The sequence below is a fragment of the Musa acuminata genome, chromosome BXJ1-3 (genome assembly GCF_036884655.1).
Source record: "Musa acuminata AAA Group cultivar baxijiao chromosome BXJ1-3, Cavendish_Baxijiao_AAA, whole genome shotgun sequence".
In the NCBI taxonomy this organism is placed as follows: Eukaryota; Viridiplantae; Streptophyta; class Magnoliopsida; order Zingiberales; family Musaceae; genus Musa; species Musa acuminata.
This window is the reverse complement of record NC_088329.1, coordinates 46,305,707-46,327,166: the sequence shown is the minus strand read 5'-3', so window position 1 is coordinate 46,327,166 and position 21,460 is coordinate 46,305,707. Positions and strand designations below refer to the sequence as shown.

The 21,460-nt window shown below is 38.7% G+C and overlaps 1 protein-coding gene across 5 annotated transcripts; it reads left to right on the top strand.

The window, feature by feature from the left end:
• The first annotated feature begins 3,646 nt into the window (after nucleotides 1-3,646).
• On the top strand, nucleotides 3,647-21,310 carry LOC103979657 (polynucleotide 5'-hydroxyl-kinase NOL9). 5 transcript variants are annotated; one of them, XM_065147074.1, is made up of 9 exons: nucleotides 3,647-4,098; nucleotides 4,300-4,397; nucleotides 4,498-4,531; nucleotides 7,932-8,035; nucleotides 8,257-8,437; nucleotides 16,874-17,054; nucleotides 18,591-18,702; nucleotides 20,553-20,680; nucleotides 20,805-21,310. In XM_065147074.1, exons 1-9 carry the CDS (start codon nucleotides 3,905-3,907, stop codon nucleotides 20,844-20,846), a joined length of 1,074 nt encoding a protein of 357 aa, XP_065003146.1. In that variant the 5' UTR covers nucleotides 3,647-3,904; the 3' UTR covers nucleotides 20,847-21,310. The 5 variants fall into 5 exon arrangements, with proteins under 5 accessions (XP_065003146.1, XP_009394098.1, XP_009394102.1 ...); XM_009395823.3 differs by having other exon boundaries at nucleotides 7,932-8,101; XM_009395827.3 differs by lacking the exon at nucleotides 20,553-20,680 and having other exon boundaries at nucleotides 7,932-8,101; nucleotides 20,681-21,310.
• The last annotated feature ends 150 nt before the right edge of the window (nucleotides 21,311-21,460 follow it).

Genomic DNA, 21,460 nt, shown 5'->3' with positions numbered 1-21,460 from the left:
CCTCTTCCTCCATTACCTTCTCTCTATTCTCCTCTCTTTCTCTTCCACCCCTCCCGCCCCCTCCTTATCTACCCCCACCTTTGTCTCCTCACTCTTAACTATTAAAAGAGTGGGAAATGGAGAGGGAGGTAGAGTAGGAGGAGAAATCAGAGGAGGAGACAAGGGGAGGAGAAAAAGACAGAGAGGAGGGCTTAGGGATTTGATATGTTCAATAATTCAATTTGATTTAAGAATTTTATAAGGGTAAAATTAGGATTTATTAAAAATAACATCAACACAATATGATAAAGAAGTCTATTATCCATAGCCTTTTTCACTATTAACAACTCATTGCTATTGATAATCCCTTAAAAATAATAAGGGTGAATTCTCAAAAAAAATCTCGATCTTGGATAAATTCCTGTATTGTCATGGATTTAGTTGGAATTGCCTAAGTCATTAAACACATTTACGTTATCTATTGACAAAGGATCAACTTAGTTGTAATCTCACTTTAAGCCTCAAAGGACATGTAAAAGAGCAAATTGATCGGCTCGAAAAACGAGCAATAAACAAATCTTGATACCTCGTAAAGAGGGCAACTTTTTAAGTAATTCAACAAATACATGGTGTGCAAGAGAGAAAAAAGTTAAAAGAGAAAATAAAAACTTTAGAACCAAATGAACAGTCATAAGTCCACAAGCGACTGCTCACCGGGTGTGGAACACGTTAACAAGTTTTTGTAGGGTTTACATCGAACTTATGAATTCAATCAACACCTAACATTACTCCAAACCCCCAACGAGTCCTATGCCACCTAGATGGTTCTAGAATAGTAAGATGACTAACATTTCGCACGACACCACTATCTACCGAAAATAAGTCATAACATATGAAAACTAGGTCATTCTAAGATTGTTTTGCCCATTATGATGTATGATCACTCTACAAATTATTTTTGCTTATAGATTTCAAACAAAACATATAAAAATAAGGTAAAACATGTTGTCAAACATATGTATGATCCATCGACGAATGTGTTACAAGTGAGCGGCAATCGTCCATGACATTCTCCCCCATTTAAATTGCTAATGCTTGCTGGTAGGTTTTGATGCTACTTATTTATGTTGCATAGTGTCTTTAGGCTCTCAACTTACTTATATCCAAGAAAGTTTTTACCACTTCACCAAGTACTCAATCTGTACCACTCCGTTAGGTAGCTTCGTCTTATGATATTCTAAAATAACTTTAACTCGCTTTTCGTATGAGGCTCTAGTGGGGATAGCTATTATGATCCTTTTATTTTTTTAGCTTTGAATAATATTTTATTGGGTTTATCTAGTTTAGTAAGAGTCTGATAGGAGTTCATTTGATATTTATTTATTTATTTATTAAGAGTCTAAGTCCTGATGGACTCTAGGTGGAACTCTCGACCCTTATCAATATTGCCTCCCAGCCACACTCTCAACACTGCCTTGATCGATGCCAGCTTCCTAGCCATGACAGCAACTTCGCATCCTAGCTACATTCCCCTATGTTTCCTCGAGTTGACATCATCGAAAGTTACACTAAATAGGATAGTGTTGATACCCATGACCAAACATCAGAAATAAGAATTGAGAATTACATATTTATAGTCTTACATAATGGCTATCGATAACTTAATGAAAGCCCAAATTGAAGCATTGTAAGCCAAAATTGAGAACCGATTACAAGAAACCTTTAACGATTTCAAAAATAGCCTATTTGAGAACTTGAGTAACTTTCAACAAGATGAAAGTTCAAGTTCTGCATTAAACATATATAAAGATATAGGAAAATGACCCCCAAGAATATGACACAAGTTATCTACGTGTTAAGGTGAAATTTCCAAGATGGGAAGATGGGGATCCGACCAATTGGATCTCTAAGATAGAAATTTTTTTTTCATTTTCACATAACTCCAAAAAAATCCAAGGTAGAAATTACCACAATCTAACTAGATGAGATGCAATCCAATGATATGATTTGTACAAAACTTATCACGGAGTCCCCTCATGCTAGGCCATCTAGGAAACAAAAACTCACTCCGTCAAGCGAACATTGTCATGCCATCGTTTGTTGCCACCCATCATTTGATGTCACTCATTGTTGCTCAGCGAGGAGAAGAGAAGAAAAGAAAAGAAAATAGATATTCACATTCGAGGGATATTTTTAAAATATTAAAAGTTTTAAAATAAAATTATAAGTAGCAAAAAATGATTGCTACGTGAACTCGCATTTTTGCAATTGCCCTAGGTGCCCTCTTTTATGATAATGATAAGGGATCATTTGGTCGGTCGGCCATTGGTGCGACCCGTAGGCTTGCGAGAAATTGTTCACTTTAGGCGAAAGGCGTACTCGCACGATTTTATCCTTTTTGGAGCATATGAGCTCCAAAAAGCACCTTTGAGGGTAAGGGAGACCTGACGGACTTATGAGCCCTTGGTTCCTATACTCCTCAACCAATATGGGACTAAATGACCTTATCAGTGCTCCCACTCGTAGGGGAGCTAAGGGCTTATAACCAAGGTGCACGGCTCGGGAGCGAGTTTGCTCGATCGAGATGCAGGCCTCGGGCCCTCCTTCTAGCGCCAAAATGATAGTGATCCTTTACACTGTGGCAGGAGCGAGCTCGTACGGTTTGGTTCGGTCTTGGGTGCGCAAGATCGTCCACCTATGGCGGGTTGGGTTTGAGCTCCGACTTCACTGACCTGGGGACGCCTGGGAGCTGACCACTTGCTCCTCGGGCTTTGGTCCCTACACACGGGTCGGGGTCGGGGTCGGGAAGGGGATCCCGACTTTGACCCCTTCGAAGATCTTGTTAGTATTGAGTTGCCAAAGAGGAACCCCTACTGTCTGACCCCTCAAGGGGTTTTTATCTTCCCCCCAAGGGGATTGATCGTACCTGGGCTATTTATTACCGTCGACGTTGTACTCGGTTTAGCGTCATCTTGGTCTTTGCGGGTCGGGGGGCACTCTGTGGGTGCCATCCTGGCATTTCGAAACGACGCTAAGCGCGATCAGCGCTATCCCGGCCTTTGCGAGACAACGTGGTATTTGGCAGGCGTCGTCTTGACCTTTTGCTGGGCGGCGCTGTACTCGGTAGGTGCCATCCCGGCTTTTGCGGGATGGCACTATGCACGACCGGTGTCGTCCCGACCTTTTGCTGGGTGGAGCTATACTCGGTCGGTGCTGTCCCGACTTTTGTGGGACGACGCTGTGCACGACTGGTGTCGCCCTAGCTTTTGCGGGACAGCGTTGTACTTGGTGGGTGCTGTGCTGGGTTGGCGTCGTCCCGGCCTTTGCGGGACGGCACTGTGCCGACCCGACCTTTGTGGGTCGATGCGGTACTCGCTCGATATCAAGGCTGGGACAACGCTGTGCCGACCCGACCTTTGCGGGTCGATGCAGTACTCGCTCGGTATCGTCCCGATCTCTCCGAGACGATGCTACGCTTGGTCAGTGCTATTCGACCTTTGTGGGATTTGTGTTGACTGAGATGTACTGTCCTAAATGCTGATGTGATCATAAATAATGGTAGCATCATGACCGATACACACAATAGTGAGTAGTTATAAGTTACATGGGCCACCAGATCCGTACATACACTCTATCTTTCTGGATACTTCACTTGTGTCCCCCACCACTTGGCGCCACTGTAGCGATGCATCGCCTCTTTCTTCTCGCTCCTTCTCCTATTTCGTACATCTCCATCGCCTCTCATGCGAACCGTCGTCTTATATTCCCTCTTTTTTTTTTCCACTGCGTCATATATTCCCTCCTCTTTTTTCCACTGCGTCATATATTCGAACACCTAAAAGACGTGATCCACACTCACAAGAAAGAACCCGCTCCTCCTCTTCCGACTCTCCTCTCCGAAAGCTAAGTAGTTGTCGAGAAAGAGATGGACGGGAGCTCGGCAAAGCGGTCATCGTCATCTTACACGGGATGGACCATACCGGAGATTTGGGAGGAGGCGGCCGATTCCATCACCAACGACTCCTCCTCGTGTCTCCCGCCGATCACCTTAGTGTGCGGGCCCGGGAACAGTGGCAAATCCACCTTCTCCCGTCTTCTCCTCAACACCCTGTTGCATAGGTCCTCTCTCCCCTCTTGCTGCTTTATAATCTCTCCTCCATTCCTTTTATCGTCATGTATTATATCTCAAGAACGAGATGCGACGGTTAATTTTACTTGTGTTTTTCTGGTCCTTGTTCTGCAATCACTTTTTGATTGATAAGGAGTGTGATGTGGTAGCTAAAACGTTCCAGTGTTGGAAGTGAATCCCTTGGTTGGCAGGTATAAGAGAGTGGGTTATTTGGATACGGATGTCGGGCAGCCAGAGTTTACGCCTCCTGGTTGTCTCTCCTTGCATGTCATTGATAAACAACCCCCAGGCATGTTCCTTTCTATACATTGATCAATTGATTTCGTTGGTGTAGACAGGCTAAGTCGGTAGTGCATTAATAGATTGTTGCTGTTGTAATCCCTTTACAGATTTGACCATTCTGAGCCTAAAGAGACCTGAGAGGTATCCAACTGATGTGAAATCTGTGTCATTTCATAGCAGTCCTTTTATGTCTGGCTAAATATTTGAAAATCCGTAGTAATTTTTTATGTTAATTTATTTAGTTAAATGCTTCTTTCCATATACATATCTCAATTGAAGGAAAAGATAAATGTTGTTGTCCCTAAATAATTGACATATTATGTTTTGTTGTGTTGCATAATACGTGTTTTGAAGAATAGAGATTATCTCAATGATGTGTGATTTTTTATGCTTATCCATGGTGTTTTAATATATGTGCCATCTAAGTCATGTTAATTACATCAACATGCCTTGCTGTTACTTTCACTGATGCATTTGAGTTTCTAGGTATGGAGTGATCCTATATTTTCTCAGTTCATGTGACTTTTTTTTTGCAGTTCATGTGACTTGATTGGATTTGTTTCCTATGATCTTCTGAACCTTCACTTCTTTGTCCCTTCAGATCTTTCTGATATATAACTCAAGTAGTTGATTTTTTTTCCCTTTTGTATAGTAACATTTCATATCTATGTTCCTAATATCTAATCATTGATGCTGTGTTGAACAAAATTGCATCCGTGCTACTTTTGCACCAATAACAGAACTATAATAAGCATGGAAAAACTATGAAATAATGTTCATAATAGAATAATTATCAAGGATTGCCTTATCGCCCAAAATGGTATGAAACGGGTGGGTACATGGACCGGTACAAGGCGGTCCAGTTCAAATCATATATATAAAAAATAAACCTTACAATAGTTATAACAACATGCGCCATTGCCCTCGATTAGGGCTTGCAACCTGTTTCCCCCATTTCCCATGATGCCGCTACTGCCATTGCTGTTGGATGTTGTTCGCCTGTTTGCCGCCATTTATGTCTCTGATACACACCTTCGTTTTCTCCTCTTCTTCCTTGTCCTCCTCGATCACACTATCTTCTTCCTTCTTCCTCCTTCACCTCCACCGATTTATCTTCTTCCTTCTTCCTCCTATTCCACCGCTTCCCCTTCTTCCTTCTTCCTCCTCTTCCTTTGCTACCTCTTCTTCTTCCTTCCTCCTCTTGTTCTTCCTCTACCCCTTTGTCTTCTCCCTCTTTTTCTTCCTTCCCAAAAGAACGATGCATACCAGTGTATTATCACACAATATATCGGTACATATTGGTTCGACTAGATCATCGAAATGGGTCCGGTACCCAAAACGGCAATCATAGTTAATTTGTATGGTCATCTTCAACAAGTTCAAGTCAATGGGAATATTTTATATGATTTTGACTTATAATATAAGTAGGAAGATTGTTGAAGAATTAATATTTGGTTAGCCATCTCACTACTGTTTGTTTTTAACTATTTTCATGTTTTGGAAAAAAAATTCCACAATTAGTTTTTCTCATTTAATTGTTTGTTTACGTTTATACCAGAATTCATCAACTGATGTCGACCAAAACAGGAAACAATCTTGTTTAAAAGCAAACTGATTCTGATTTTAAAAAAAAAACTCCAAATTGGACTTTATTTGGTTTAACAAGTTCAAGTCAACACATATTTATATATTTAATCGCTTTAATTTGTTTTAACTTCTTGTTATGAATACTAAGTTCTTTTATAGAATGGGAGCTCAACATCTTTATTTCAAGTAGGGTTCATCGTACCACTCGAAATGGTACGGTGCGGGTGGTACATATTGGCCCAACAAGTGACTGTGACATGTACTGTTCTATACTAAGCGATTATATATTGGAGACCCTATATTGCTCGATATGGGGTATGTACCAGGCGAAATAGTTGAAATCCAACCGTTATCGACTTGTATTGATCGGTAATAGTTGAATTTTGATCGATGGTTCAAACAGTCAAATCGACTATTTGGACCAATTCAAAGGGTTTCTAAACCCTTTCCTCCATTCTCTTTTAACCCCTTTCACTCTCTCAAACTCTTAACTCTCCTAAACTCTAATTGACCATTTGAACTAATTCAAAGTGTTTTAAATTCCTTTCCTCCCTCCTTTTTGAACTTCTTTCACTTCCTCAAACTCTTTAGCTCTCTAAAATTCATTCTCACTTACATCTCTCTCTTATTCTCATATTTTTACTCTCTTAAATTCAATAAAGTCAATATATATGTGCTAGTAGGAAATAGTAGAACATTCTTCCCTTTATCAGCTACAACGCATCAAATGAAATCGTCACATAGCTTCAAGTGATAAAAGGATATTTGTTAGGAGTTTAAACATGACATTGGATCATTATTTATTGTATTTATCTTGCTTTATTTTTTTCTTGATCTAGGTAACACTATTAGCATGGTCAAGGTTTATCCCTTTAATACTTTGTGTTCATTTTTTTTATTTTTTATTATATATGCTTTTTTATTATGATAATTATATATGTTTTTTTTATTTTGCGAATTATGGATGCTGAACATTTGGTATGCATATCTTTCCTCGTTATGATAAACATAAAGTAGCTTTGGTACATTATCATATGCTTAAGATATATATGATAATGTATTTATTAGTGTTAAAACTATAAAGAGTATATTTAGTGAGTTTCCTATTAGTATAGGATTACATCAAGGATTCGTATTAACTCTCCATCTTTTTACACTGATAATGAATGAACTTACTAGTTACTTACATAATAGACCTCCCTGATGTATTTTATTTGCTGATAAGAAGAGATTGGTGAAGATATTATTAATAGAGTAAAAACGGGATGATTAAAATAGCAAGAGGTGTCAGGAGTCTTCTGTGGTCATCAGATACCTTTAATATTAAAAAAATAATTTATAAAATAGTTGTGAGACTAACAATACTTTATGAATCTGAGTGTTGGGCAATTAAGAAAAAAAATAAAAAAATTGTATTGTCGAGATGAGAATGTTGAAATTGATGTATGGAGTTACTAGGAAAGATAGGAAAAGAAATATTTTTATTCATGAACAACTAAATATCGCTTTGATAGAGGATAAGATAAGAGAAAATCAATTAAGATGATATGGGTATATGTTGAGGAGACATCCAGATGCGATAGTCAGAAGAGATTAAATAATTAATTAATAGTACGAGAAGAGGTAGAGGAAGACCTAAAAGGACTTTAATAGAAATTATAAATATGTATTTGAACTTAACTAAACATATGGTTTTTTATATATCTCAATAGTAGCAAAAGATGTATGTAGCCGATCCTAAATAATTGAGACTTATGGCTTTGTTGTTGTTGTTGTAATCAAGTACATATTCATCGAAGGTGAATGTGTTGTTGTTGTGGAAGCAATCTTTAGCTTATCTTATGTATAAAATGGCTCTGGTGCAATCCTATAGTTATTGTGGTGCACTTACTAGAACATCTGATATTGTCTTGGTTTATTTAGAGAACCTCATTAAAGTATTCGTCGCTTTCAGGTTCTTCTTTTTTGGTCATGTTACTGCACAGAGAGATCCAAAGGTTTATTTGAATTTTATCCTCAACCTCTATGATTACTTTCACAACCAACACTATAAATCTGGTGAGCTTGATGAACCTGGGAACTTAATCTTGCCTCTAGTTATTAATACTTCAGGATGGGTTAAAGGTGTGTTTTCATACTGTCCACTACATATTTCTTGTTTCCATCTTGCCTAACACTAACTTGGAAAGAAGTTTTGTGGGATCTTGTTGGTTAATCAGTTCATCTTTTTGAATTTGGAAAATATGGAATTTATGTTGAATTTCATTTCTCTGTCCCAGGTATTGGATATGATTTGTTGGTGGACATGCTGCGGTATATGTCTCCAACTCATGTTGTTCAGATGCGTGTCTCCGTTGAGAGTAAGAATCTTCCAACTGGGTTTTTCTGGCTAGAAGAAAATGAGAAGACTTCAGTTAATCTGATTGAAATTCCTACAGTATATGAACCCTCTACTCGATTGTATGTTAATTGTTACTTGTCTGTCACATAAATTGACATCTTGGTCACTTTTGTTTTGTAAGATCTGAATAGGGAGACTATGTTTCACGGTGACTTTTAAAGTAAAAAAATTTTGCAATATGAGCATATAGCTGTTAACAATAGAACAGCATCCTCTGCCAGTTATATTTTCATTTCATAGGCTTCTTAAACATTTTTTGTCTTTATACAATGAACTATTGCTACAAACAAATGCACTGTGTTGAGATATTATTGAATCTAGTTTGAATTTGGGTCATTTTGAGTTTTGCATATGTTTCTTGCTGATACATTCTGTGGTTTTTTTTTTCTCCAAAAAAACAGACCTAATTAAGGACGAACAAAATGAGTACAAGGTTCCCCTGTAGCATCAGAGCTGATTAAATTACAGAGATTGAAAGGAAAATCGAAATTCCACATACAAGTGGATTGAGAGGTTCTGGTGTGGTTGTCTATCCAGTTGGCAGCCAAGTTAGCTTCTCTACACACATGCTGTACTCTCACAGCATCAAAAAATTGGAGCAGAAACTGAATAGTTTTGATACTAGATCTTTAATTGTTTGATTAGGTAGATGGTTTCCTTTTTTTAAGACGGTAAAGTTTTATGTAAATTTTGTAACAAGAGAGGTCAATTTGGTGATTGGTGCTGGTGCATAAGGGGTCTTTGTTGAAATAATGGGTCACTGAATTATTTCTCTGTGAGGTTCTAAAAGAAATAATAATATCTTTCACTGCTTCCTCTTTTTCAATTCTGTATTTTAAATCTAATATCTTTATTGAATTCTTGATCATCTATCTTCAATTTCTTTTTAAACCATAGTTTTGTGGTGGATCTTTGTCTGTTATTTGTGCTATAAGCAATTGGTAGCTACTCTGAAAGGCCTCTGCTATCGAAAAATGTGTTTTCCACTATTTAGAGCCAAGTTTCTTTCGTGCCTCATTATTAGGAGCAAATCCTTCATCCCTTGCTGATTGTGTAGATCATAATGGTATATATGTTTACAAGAGAATTAAGGGTGCATCTTTGGTAAATTATGGTATTTTTGTTTTACATGTTTGAATTTAAAATCTGTAGGAGAAAGGAGTAACTGGATATATTCTGTGAGGTGCAAAACTTAAACTAAAGTAAGATATGGGAGTCAAGTATACCCCACACTCCTGTGGCTTACATTGAAAAACTTATTAATTGGTTTCTTCAATCAAAACCAAGTCATGAGTTATCCCCCTATTTATTTACAAGTTTGATAATCATGTATTTTATAGCAATAGTCAATGAACAGCGTAAGAAGGTTTGGGAGACAGCACATAATGGGGTAACTCTGCTTTTTTAAAAAGAATTAAAGAAAAAGGACAAAATATGATAGAACCACTGCTTGTTCTATTAGAGTGCTCAATGCATGTAATGAAATGTGTTAAGAATTACAACGAAACTAAAATGAACAGCATTTAATGACATTCTCTGTTCATTTTAAGTTGATGAATATATTTGGTTTTACAGTCCTTCGTGTGAATTTTTGCTTGTTCTTTTGGCATTTAGTTGATTGACAGTTTTGTTTATAAACACTAGTGAGATTGCCAAATTATGAGTGATGCCTCTAGGTTGAAAACATAAAATTATTATGATATCCTCCTAAATTTAGATTCTGTTCAGATTCTTCAGAAAACCCCTATTGTAAAGTATCATTGCTGGTAATTTAACCCAGGTTTAATTGTGATAAATGCTAAACTGACATGACAAATTACATTGATATCTTTTTCTTACCAAATTGTCATGGACTTAGTTAGAATTGCTTAAATCATGAGGTACCATTGCGGCAAAGTCACAGACTTAGCTGGAGTTGCCTAAGTCGTGAAACACCTATACGCCAACTCATCGGACTTAATTGGGATTGTCGAAATCATGAGGTGCCCTCGTGACATATGTCTCCGCAAAGGGTCAGCCTAGTTGTAACCTTGTATAGGTCCCGAAGGATCTGTGAAACAAAAAGTTGATTAGATTGAAAATGAGCGACGGACAAGTCTCGACGTCTCGTGAAGAGGGAAGTTTTACAAGTAATTTAGCGAGCATCTTGAGTGCAAGAGAGGAAGGAGAAAACAAGGAATTTAAAAGGTAGAACGAACAGTTGCAAGTCCACAAACAACCGCTCACAGGGTGTCAGGCGCGAAGGCAGTTCCTGTCAAGTTAACGTGCGAACTTATGAAGATTGTTCAACGCTCGACATTATCTCGAAGCCCCATCCTCCCTGGTGCCACCCGGGGGGTTCCAGGGTGTTGAGATGGTTGACGTTTCACGTGAGGCTACGGTCTACAGAAAATAGGTCATGGCATATGAAAACAGAGTTATTTTAGGGCAGTTTGGCCTGGCGCGGCGAGCGATCGCACACCCGCAACAACATACTGTAGCGTTGCGAACTGTCAATGCTTATATTTTTCAAGCAAAAATACATAATACCAAGGCAAAACATACTTTTATGTCTCTGTACAACCATGCAAACATGACGAACTATCATGAACAGTTGTCGCGCACCCGCAACAGCTTCGTTCAATGACTGCATGCGAAACGTTAGCCATCTCAGCACCCTGGAACCCCCCGGGTGGCATAGGGCTGGATGGGGCTTCGGTATATTGTCGGACGTTGAATAATCTCCACAAGTTCGCTCATTAACTTGACGGGAACTTGCCTTCGCGCTCGACACCTGGCGAGCAATTGTTTGTGGACTTGTAACTGTTCGTTCTACCTTCTAAAGTCATTGTTTTCTTCTTTTTCTCTTGCACTCAAGGTATTCGTTGAATTGCTTATAAAGCTTCCCTTTTCGCGAGATGTCGGGACTTGTTCATCGCTCGTTTTCAATCTAATCAATTTTTTGTTTTACAGGTCCTTTGGGACCTGTACGAAGTTGCAACTAGGTTGACTTTTTGTGGACGCATATGTCGCAAGGGCGTCTCATGACTTAGGTAATCCTAGCTAAGTCCGAGGAGTTGGTGCAATGACACTTCACGACTTAGGCAACTTCAGCTAAGTTTGTGATTTTGTCGCAAGGGTGTCTTACGACTTAGGCAATTCCAGCTAGGTCCATGATATTGTGGTATCAGAGCAGGTAAGCAATTCAAGCAAGCAACAAAGAAACTTCGCAATCTCGCCATGGCAAAGCATTGTGGTGAATCGAGCAAGACGGGGCAAGCCGGAACATTGCCCCAAGCAGCCGCAGGTGAGCTACAAGTGCAAACTCGCTCTCATGTTGTTGGAGCTACTTTGGAGGATCGTGGTATGGAACTTGATGACCGAGAAATTGGCTACTCTCCACGAGCGGAGGAGGCGCAATCTAGAGTGCCAACCGGGAAAAAAAGCCATATGGAGAGACTCACAACGGTGGAAACTCATCTAGATGTTCTTGAAGCGAGCTTGGAGGAACTTTACCAAGGGCAACGAAGGTTTCTTGGGGTAGAGAGCTCGCAAGAAGCTAAATCCCGAATCGACAAGGTTGAGGCCATAATCGATCGATTGACGGATGATATTGATAAGGTTGAGGCCAACAGAGGCGATGACCCCTGTGTGGTTCTCGTCTCTCGGAGTGGAACTAAGGACCCTCAACAAATATCGACATTACAATTGAAGAAAGGGGTACGAATAGGCGAATTAACATTCGTGGCTGCTGTGAAGCTAGAGCTCCTCGACAGGAAGGTCATTCATGAACCTGTTGTGGTGGCGAACGTTCTGAAGGAGTTCACAGATGTTATGCCACTCGTGTTGCCAAAAACTTTGCCACCATGTAGAGGGGTGGATCTGTTAGAACCCTTGCAGATTCTAAACTTGGGGTTGATCTCTTTAGGGGATCGGCCTCCTTGGAACTCTATAGGGGTTCCTCCCTCCAAGTTGCTGCTCAAAGGCTGCAGAAAAGATTCATCTATTGCTTATCAAAAGAGGGGAAATACATGGCTATTTATAGGGCTTCTAAACCCTAACTCCTAATAGGACTCCTACTTCTAACCAACTCCTAATAGGACTCTTACTCAAGACTCCTATTCCTTTATAACTCCTAATTCTTCTCTAAGAAACAACCTCCTAACCCTAGCCGGTCTCTTCACCTCTTTAATAGGGGTCGGCTTAGGTAGGTTTTACATGAATGTCCCTCTCAATTAGGACTCTCCTAGCTAGAGTCCTAACAGGATCATCATATCGAGTTAAAGCCGGGAGTGAAGCCTCCAACGAGACCATCCTACCGTTTGTCCCTCCCAAAGTTGGCAGAGCTCAGAAAGCAATTAGATGAACAACTAAGTGGTGGTCTCATTCGCAGTTTTAAAGCACTATTCGGAGCTTCAGTTCTCTTTCAAAAGAAACAAGATGAAAGCTTTCGACTATGCGTTGACTATCGAGCCCTCAACAAGGTGACGGTGAAGAATAAGTATCTCATCTCGCTCATTGCGGACTTGTTCGACCAACTGGGCAAAGCAAAGTACTTCTCCAAACTCGATCTTTGGTTGGGGTACTGGCAGGTGCACATTGTTGAAGGTGACGAAGCGAAGACTACTTGCGTAACTAGGTACGAAGTATTTTAGTTCTTGGTGATGCCTTCCGGCTTAACCAATGCTTCGGTCACGTTTTGCACTCTTATGAACCAACTATTGAAGGAGTATCTGGATAAGTTTGTGGTCGTCTACTTGGACGATATCGTCGTCTACAGCCAAACGCTCGAGGAGCATGTCGAGCACCTTCGGATAATTTTCAAGGTTCTCAAGGAGAACATTTTGTTCGTGAAAAGGGAGAAGTGCAATTTTGCTTAAACGAAGATCTTATTCTTGGGGCATCGAATTAGTGACGATTCCATTCGAATGGACATATTAAAGGTGCAAGCTGTTGCGGAATGGTGAACTCCAAAAAAGGTGCTAGAATTGAGATCCTTCTTTGGTTTTGTCAACTACTATCGACGCTTTATAGTTGGGTATTCGAAGTGTGCAACTCCTTTGATGGAGTTGCTGATGAAGGAGTAGCCTTGGAGATGGTTTGATAAATGTGAAGTTGCATTCCAAGATCTAAAGGTTGTTGTGTTGGAAGAATCGATGCTCAAATTTTTGAACTATGGGGAGCATTTCGAAGTCCATACAGATGCTTCAGATTTCACTATTGGGGGAATACTCATGCAAAAGGGTCACCCGGTGGCCTACGAGAGCTGCAAGCTCAATAAGACTGAGCGGCGGTATCCAATGCACAAGAAGGAGATGACAACGGTGGTCCATTATCTACGAGTTTGGCAGCACTACCTTCTTAGATTACGATTTGTGCTTCGCTTTTACTTCCAAACTCAAAAGAAACTCTCCCCGAAGCAAGCACGATGGCAAGACTTTCTGGTCGAATTTGATATAACAATGAAGTACAAGCCCGGACGAGCAAATGTCGTGGTCGATGCGTTGAGCCGGAAAGTGGAGCAGGTGAATGCCATGTAGTTGGAAGGCGGAGGCCAAGCAAGTTAGCTATACTTCAACTTTCTTTCAAAATCAGGGATGCACTATACAGTGATCCCCAAGTAGTAACCCTGATGTAACTAATCAAAGAAGGCAAGACACGATGATTTTGGATCCAGGAGGGACTTGTCTACACCAAAAGAAATAGGGTTTATATTCCTCGAGTGGATAATTTAAGGCGCGAACTTTTGAGTGTGTCACGATTCCCTTTGGGCAGGACATCCGGGCATTCTTCGAACATTGGCTCTCGTGGAGAGGGTCTTCTACTGATCAAAGATGGGGACTAATATGGAGGAATATGTTCGAATGTGCCTTACTTGCCAACAAGATAAGGTGGAGCAGCGGAAGCCAGTGAGACTTTTGGAGTCGTTGCTCGTACCAGAAAGGTTGTGGGAGAGCATTTCTTTAGACTTCATATCAAGCTTGTCATCAATAGGGGGACTCGGATTGATACTTATGGTGGTCGATCGATTTTCAAAGTATGCAACTTTCATTGCTGCACCTCTACACTGTTCAGCAGAGGAGGTGGCTAAGCTGATGATGAAGAATGTGGTGAAGTATTAGGAAGTCCCGTACAATATCATCAGTGATCGAGACACTTGGTTCCTGGGATAATTTTGGACCGAAATTGTTGGGTTCTAAGTTATACTTCTCCACAAGCCTCCATTTTCAGACAGATGGCCAAACTGAAATGATAAACTCGCTCCTTGAGCAATATCTTTGGCATTACGTGAGTGCCAACCAACTTGATTAGGTGAAGTAGTTAGACATAGCTCAATTCTCCTATAACTTACAGCAGAGCTCTGCGTTCAACAAAATCTCGTTCGAGATCATTACAAGACAACAGCCATCGACTCCTCACACCTTCGCTATCGGGTATATTGGGAGTAGTTCGTCAATATATTACTTTGCAAAAGAATGGCATCGAAATGCAGATATTACGCGGGTTTACTTGGGAGAAGACGACCAAAAAGATGAATAAGTGGGTAGACTTTGGAAGGCGACCACAAGAGTTCAAAGTCGGCGATTTGGTGTTGGTGAAACCCCAACCAACATCATTTCAATTCTTTAGGCACAAAATACATAAAGGATTGGTGCGCAAGTTTGAAGGGCCCTTCCCAATTATCAGTAGGGTAGGCAACGTCTCTTATAAGTTGTAGCTATTGGCATGGCTTAAAATTCATAATGTTTTCCATGCTAGCAACTTGAAAACTTATCATTTTGATCCGCAAGATGCTTCCCGAAGTGTTCTAACTCGATTACCCCCCACCAAAGCTTTCTACGAGAAGCGAGTTGAAACAATTTTAGCGGAGCACAAGATAAAGCTACCCAATGGAGCTGAGCAAATCGAGTACCTAGTGAAGTGGCGAAAGCTTTCCCGAACCGAAGTTAGTTAGGAGCCCAAAGATGCCTTACGACGTAAAGAAGCTGTCGTCAACAATTACTAACAAGCGTCAACATGGGTGTCGACAGTTTAAGTGGAGGAGAATGTCACAAACAGTTGTTGTGCACCAGCAACAACTTCGTTCAAAGAACCGTTCGTCGCTTTTGCATGCTTATACAGAGACATGGCAGCATGTTTTGCCTTGGTTTTGTGTTTTTGCTTGGAAAATGTAAGCAACGATAGTTCATAGTGTTGCAGTGCGACTGCTCACCGCGCTAAGATGAATTGCCCTAGAATGGCTCTGTTTTCATGTGTCAGAGCTTGTTTTTTGCACACCACAGTTGCACACGTAATGTCAGCCATCTCAACACCCTGGAACCCCCCGGGTGGCACAGGGCTGGCTGGAGCTTCGATATATTGTCGGGCGTTGAACAATCTTCATAAGTTCGCATGTTAACTTGACGGGAACTTGTCTTTATGCTCGACACCTGGTGAGCAGTTGTTTGTGGACTTGTAATTGTTCATTCTACCTTCTAAAGTCTTTGTTTTCTCCTTCCTCTTTTTTCGCTCTTGCACTCAAGGTGCTCGTTGAATTGCTTGTAAAGCTTCCTTCTTCGCGAGACGTCGGGACTTGTTCGTCACTCGTTTTCAATCTAATCATTTTTTTCTTTTACAGGTCCTTTGGGACTTATACGAGGTTGTAATTAGGTTGATCCTTTGCGGACGCATATGTCGCATGGACGCCTCATGACTTAGTTAATCCTAGCTAAGTCCGAGAAGTTGACGCAATGGTGCTTCACGACTTAGGCAACTTCAGCTAAGTCTGTGACTTTGTCGCAAGGGTGCCTCACGATTTAGGCAATTCTAGCTAAGTTCGTGACAGAACGGTTCGTTGAATGAAGTTGTTGCGGGTGCGCGACGTCCGTTTGTGACAAGACATAGGTTAAAAAATTATAATCCAGTCCTTAAATGTTTACAGTGGTACCCTTCTGAAAATTTGTGTTTCTGTTAATACCATATTAATACATCATTAAGCATAAAGTATGCCCTAAGAGATTTGGGCATGTCCACCATTTATTGATGCTTCGTTGTGGTTGGTGAAACATATTAGTGTAGAAGAGTATTCTGGACATTGACTAGATAATAGGAAATATCTGAACACAATGACCCCTTATTTTTATTGCTAGAGAATTGTTGCATAAATATTCATAGATAATAGAGATAATTTAGATGAAAATAAAAGGAGCGAATCAATGTGCAAGGCCCAGCCAATGCAGTCCCGGCATGAACTAATAAATGCAGTCAAACAGAGAAATTATTCCTATGACTTAAACCTTAGTCAAAAAAGTGAACCCTATCTTTGTGTCAAGATTCGTCCTCAAAAGATTATAAATGGAGTTATCCATATCTTAGTTGCAACTTGCAAGTTACTGTCATGGACAATGTGTATGAGGGCATTGTAATAATTTAATGTTTTGGATTATTATATAGTGGGTCCACTATTATATAGTCAGTGGACTATCACCATTTTTCACTCCATTGTCTTTCATGTTCTCCTGTATTTTGATTTTCAGGGTGCTAATAAAAAACGATGCTTGTATTATCCGAGATCTTCGACTGGTTGCTTATTTTAGACAATGCCTGCCAAGAGAGTTGGACATCTCAACTTACAAGGAGCTTGCTGATTGTTTGGCTTCTATTACTCCTTATGAAGTCCCTCTCTCAAGAATAAAAGTGAAGCATCTCCACCAGCAGGTTAGGAATGACTAAGTGTTCTATAATCTCAATGATCATATTGTAAATATGGTTTTTATTCTTGGAGTTGCTTAAATTTCTTGAAGTCTTGGTTAAGCTTGGCCCACATACAACATGAAACCTAATGGTGTTTTATAATTAACTTATCATGATTCTACAATGAGTAATAGAAGCTTCTTCACTTTGAGTCAATGATTATTCTCGTTGTTTAAATCTTGACAATTAATATCCCAGTTGATGTTTTGTTACTCCCTCATCAGTTTGGCAAAGTAAGTTAATTTGAAGCCCATACAAATACTCTACGTATCTGTGTTTAATTTAGTAAGAGGGTGATCCTTGTTGTCATAGTAAGGTTGCTTCTTTGCACGTTAGGTTATCAGGATTCACGTCATGGATATAGGCTCCCTGCTTTCATAGGTATGATTGTGTACATTAATTTTCCAAACTTCCATGTTGCTTAGTCTTTTGCATTGGGCATTCTAGCTGTTTTTGGCTTAGTGGACAGTTTGTTTTAATAAATATGTCAGTTTCTGTAAACTTATGGCCAGCAATTTGCCTGCATACTACAGGCAAGTCCAGGATGTCCTGTAAAAATAAATGAATTACCTTAAAGAGTTGGCACCATCTGAGTTTGCCATTTGAACTATGTTACTGCTCAAAGCCATGAAAGAGTTACATCCAGGCAAAAGGAAAGTTTGTGACGGGAAACATAGATTAGGTTATAAAGTTAAATACAAAAGGTTCCTCAAGAAACAGGAAACCTAAATTAGATTTCAGGAAATCGACTAACTATCAAAATTCTTCACTCAGGCAATTTAATCTTTAAGGCATTCCTGTCTCACTATTTTGTGGAGACCTTTGTTGTTGCTCATGCTGGACATGCATTGTCAAGTGTTAACTAGGTGATACGGAGGATATGTAGGTACTTTTACCAATCCTTGATATCTTGAGAAATGCTCAACATCTTATATCATACTAAGAGTCAAGGTTTTTAAAATTGTATCGTACTGGTGTACTGAGCGGTATGCCTAAGATACATGTTAAATCCTTCGATTCTTCTGAAAATATCTGAAAAATAGAAAAAAAAAAAAAAGTTAGGATAGAGTTTTTAAGTTAGAAATAAATATACATTTGATATAGTTTTAACAAATCGTTGCTTTGTTGAGTTTAGAAGAGTGAAAAATGTGAGAATAAGAAAGAGAATGTGAAAAAAAAAGAGTTTGAGAGAGTTCAAAAGAGTAAGAGAATGAAATGGAGTGAAATAGGGGTGAGGAAAGAGTTTAAAAACCCTTGAGAGAAGGCTCCAACGGTCAAATTGACCATTGAAGCACTATTACAGCTCGTAACCATCAAAATTTCAACCATTACCACTCGGTACAGCCCCTTATCGGGATACTGCTTGGTAGCGGGTGGTATGATACGAATTTGAAAACATTGCTAAGAGTTTAAAACTATGATATTTAGCTCCACACAAATGCATTTCTTTTGTTTTTAGCACTTCATTTATCCTTATTCTCTTTAGTGTTTATATGTTAGGTTCCAAGTAGTGAAGTGAACCACAGCTTGAATGCTACCATTGTTGGTCTGGCAGTTCGTTCATGTGTGCCTCCCTCATCTGAGCATTGCACACCTTGGTGTGTTGGACTTGGTAAGTTCACTTATTTTTTCTACTTATGACCATTTCACACCTAAGTAATACGTTTGTTTCTACAGTTGTCTCAGAAGATGAGTGAACATTATATGCATTGATATGACCAATAACTGGGTTGGCCTTTTAAGAAATTATCTATTCATGAACCAAATACAACTTCAACACTGATTTGTAACTGTTTTATAGTCTACTTTGAAGTCTTATCACACTTAGCATCACAACTATCAAAAGGCACTTGTAGTCATAGAAAGATGATGCTGATGTCTATGCTTCTTTTTCTTTATTTAGTCATATATTGGTTCTTTCATATATGAGTAAAATTGCTCATCCGGGTAGGAAGAATGGCCCCTGCATTAAATTTACTGAATTTGGGTGCTCAATGCAGAAAAATGTCTCATGTAGGTCAGGTGTCTTACTTGGTTTTACCTGCATATGGCTCCTAGATCTATCAAAATACTGAAATTATATATGCATTTAAGCAAATGTATGCATTTGAGATTTTTGCTTGCAGTGCATGTGTATGTGTATAATCTCGTTATTTGTATTCATTTAATATATATTTACTGATTGCTATGCAGATATGCAGGAGCATTGTATATGTATGTAATGTTATGCATCTCTATTTTATGGATAGTTTATATTTGTTAATTGCTATGTGGTATGCCCATTGCCAGGTACTTGTGATTATCTCACTATAAGTATATTATCCATATAAAAACTCCTAAATTGGCTAAAGTTTGTCGCTACTTTTATTTCAAATTTTTAGGTAGCAATAACGTTCAAAAAATGTATTTTCTATTTATCTAACTATTTACCTATCTAACATTTAGTTGAAGGTTTGAAAATTTATAATCACCTAATTTGTAGTCATTTAAGACTGAATGGCATGCATATCATGTTTATACTTGACCATATAGAAGGCTGGGTTTATTTTAGTTCTCGGAATATAATCTCTAGTTATTAATTGAAACTTTGTGAATCCACTAATTTTGTAATTGCATGACTGACCTATGAGCATGTCTGTATAGAATGTAATTATTATTAATTCACTACAATCTTCTAACTATTCTTAAGGTAGCATTATTCTTGATTATGCCTAGCTGCCCATTAACTGTGTAATCCTTTAAATATTTGATAAGCAATAGATGAAGACTGCATTTCAAATTTGCACTGACGTAAGTATTTTTTTATAAAATTATATTTCAAAAGTTTATTAAATATTATGTGATAAATTTACCATTCAAGTAAATAAATGAATGTATGTATGTAATCTTTAAAAAAATCGTATGGCTTAGATATATAATAAATAAATAAATATAATCATATAAATGAATGTAAAATAATTTTTGAAAATAAATAAATAAAATTTCAACTTACAAAAGACATAGTAGCATTCTAACCATATGGAATTTGAAAAAAATTTATCAAACATCGGTTCATATTTAAAATATATATCGAGTCAATACACATTTTAGATGTGTTTCTAAACACACCCTTAGAATTAGAACTATTAAAGGAATTTTGACTTCCATGATTTGGGCATAATGTTTTGGATGAAATAATGGATATCTCATTAGTTTAGAACTCTAGAATCTTTCCATTTTAACAAGATGATATGCTTGACTAAAGGAAAAAAAAAAAAAAAAGGGAAAAATGGGTAAAGACTAGGTTTATCTCATTGAAATCTATGGTATTCATATGCACAGAAAACGTTTTTGTAAGTAATTCTACATTCTAACTATTTCTTACTATTGTTAGTTTTTATTGGTTTTGAAATGTGAATTCTGCAATTTCTGTTTAAATTATACTTTCTTTAAGTTGAATTCAAGAGTTATTACACCTTTCAGGGATAATAAGAGCAATAGATATTTCAAAAGATCGATTATATGTGATTACACCTGTCTCTCCCTGCGAGCTGGAGAATGTTGATATCCTTTTACGAGGCTGCCTTGAAACTCCTGCTTGTCTTTTGCAGGTGAGTACCATTGGTGATGACTTTTTATTATACTAGAACATGTTCTCAAAGAGACTGTATGCTCAGTACCTGAAAATGGCCTCTGTTTTTTCTTTTGCCTGGCATTTATCTTGTATGTGGTCAGTACATCCAATGGACGTCCAGCAAAAAGTTGAGCGGCTGGTAATCAGTACATCCAATGGATAATCTCTTCTGACCAGTTGTCCCAGCAGCTGCGCAAGCATCACCCCATGCCTTGGAATAGAAATCTGCACTCCATATATGACTGCTGAAGAAGAATATTGGTTTATTAAAGCTTATTGCCAAAAAGGAAGAGAAAAAGGCTTATGCTCTTTATCAAAGAAACTCTTCCAACTTATTTTTTATGCAAAGTGGGTACCGCTCAACTCGGATGCGTGAACGTGAATGAACGTGCGATAATTTGACCCTCTGCTATGTCTGTATTGTGGCTGATATAACGAGATGGAGCTTTTTCAAACCTTGTAAACCTGTCACCGTAAGTGCCGAGTAAGATACAAGTACCCTTCCCAGTGTTTTTTACTTTTTTAGGATGATTGTATAAGCATTTTTTGTTGAATCTGCAATCGTAAATTTATGTCAGAATTTATGGAACGTAAATTTCTGATCTCATCTGAATGTGAACAAACCTTGCAAAGAAATCTCTCTAGATGTAGTCTGAAAGAAACAAACTGATCAGGTGGATCAAACACATTCCTGGAAATCAAACATAAAATAGCTCACTTGAAGATCAAGAGAGGGCATCGCTTGTCCTCTAAAACA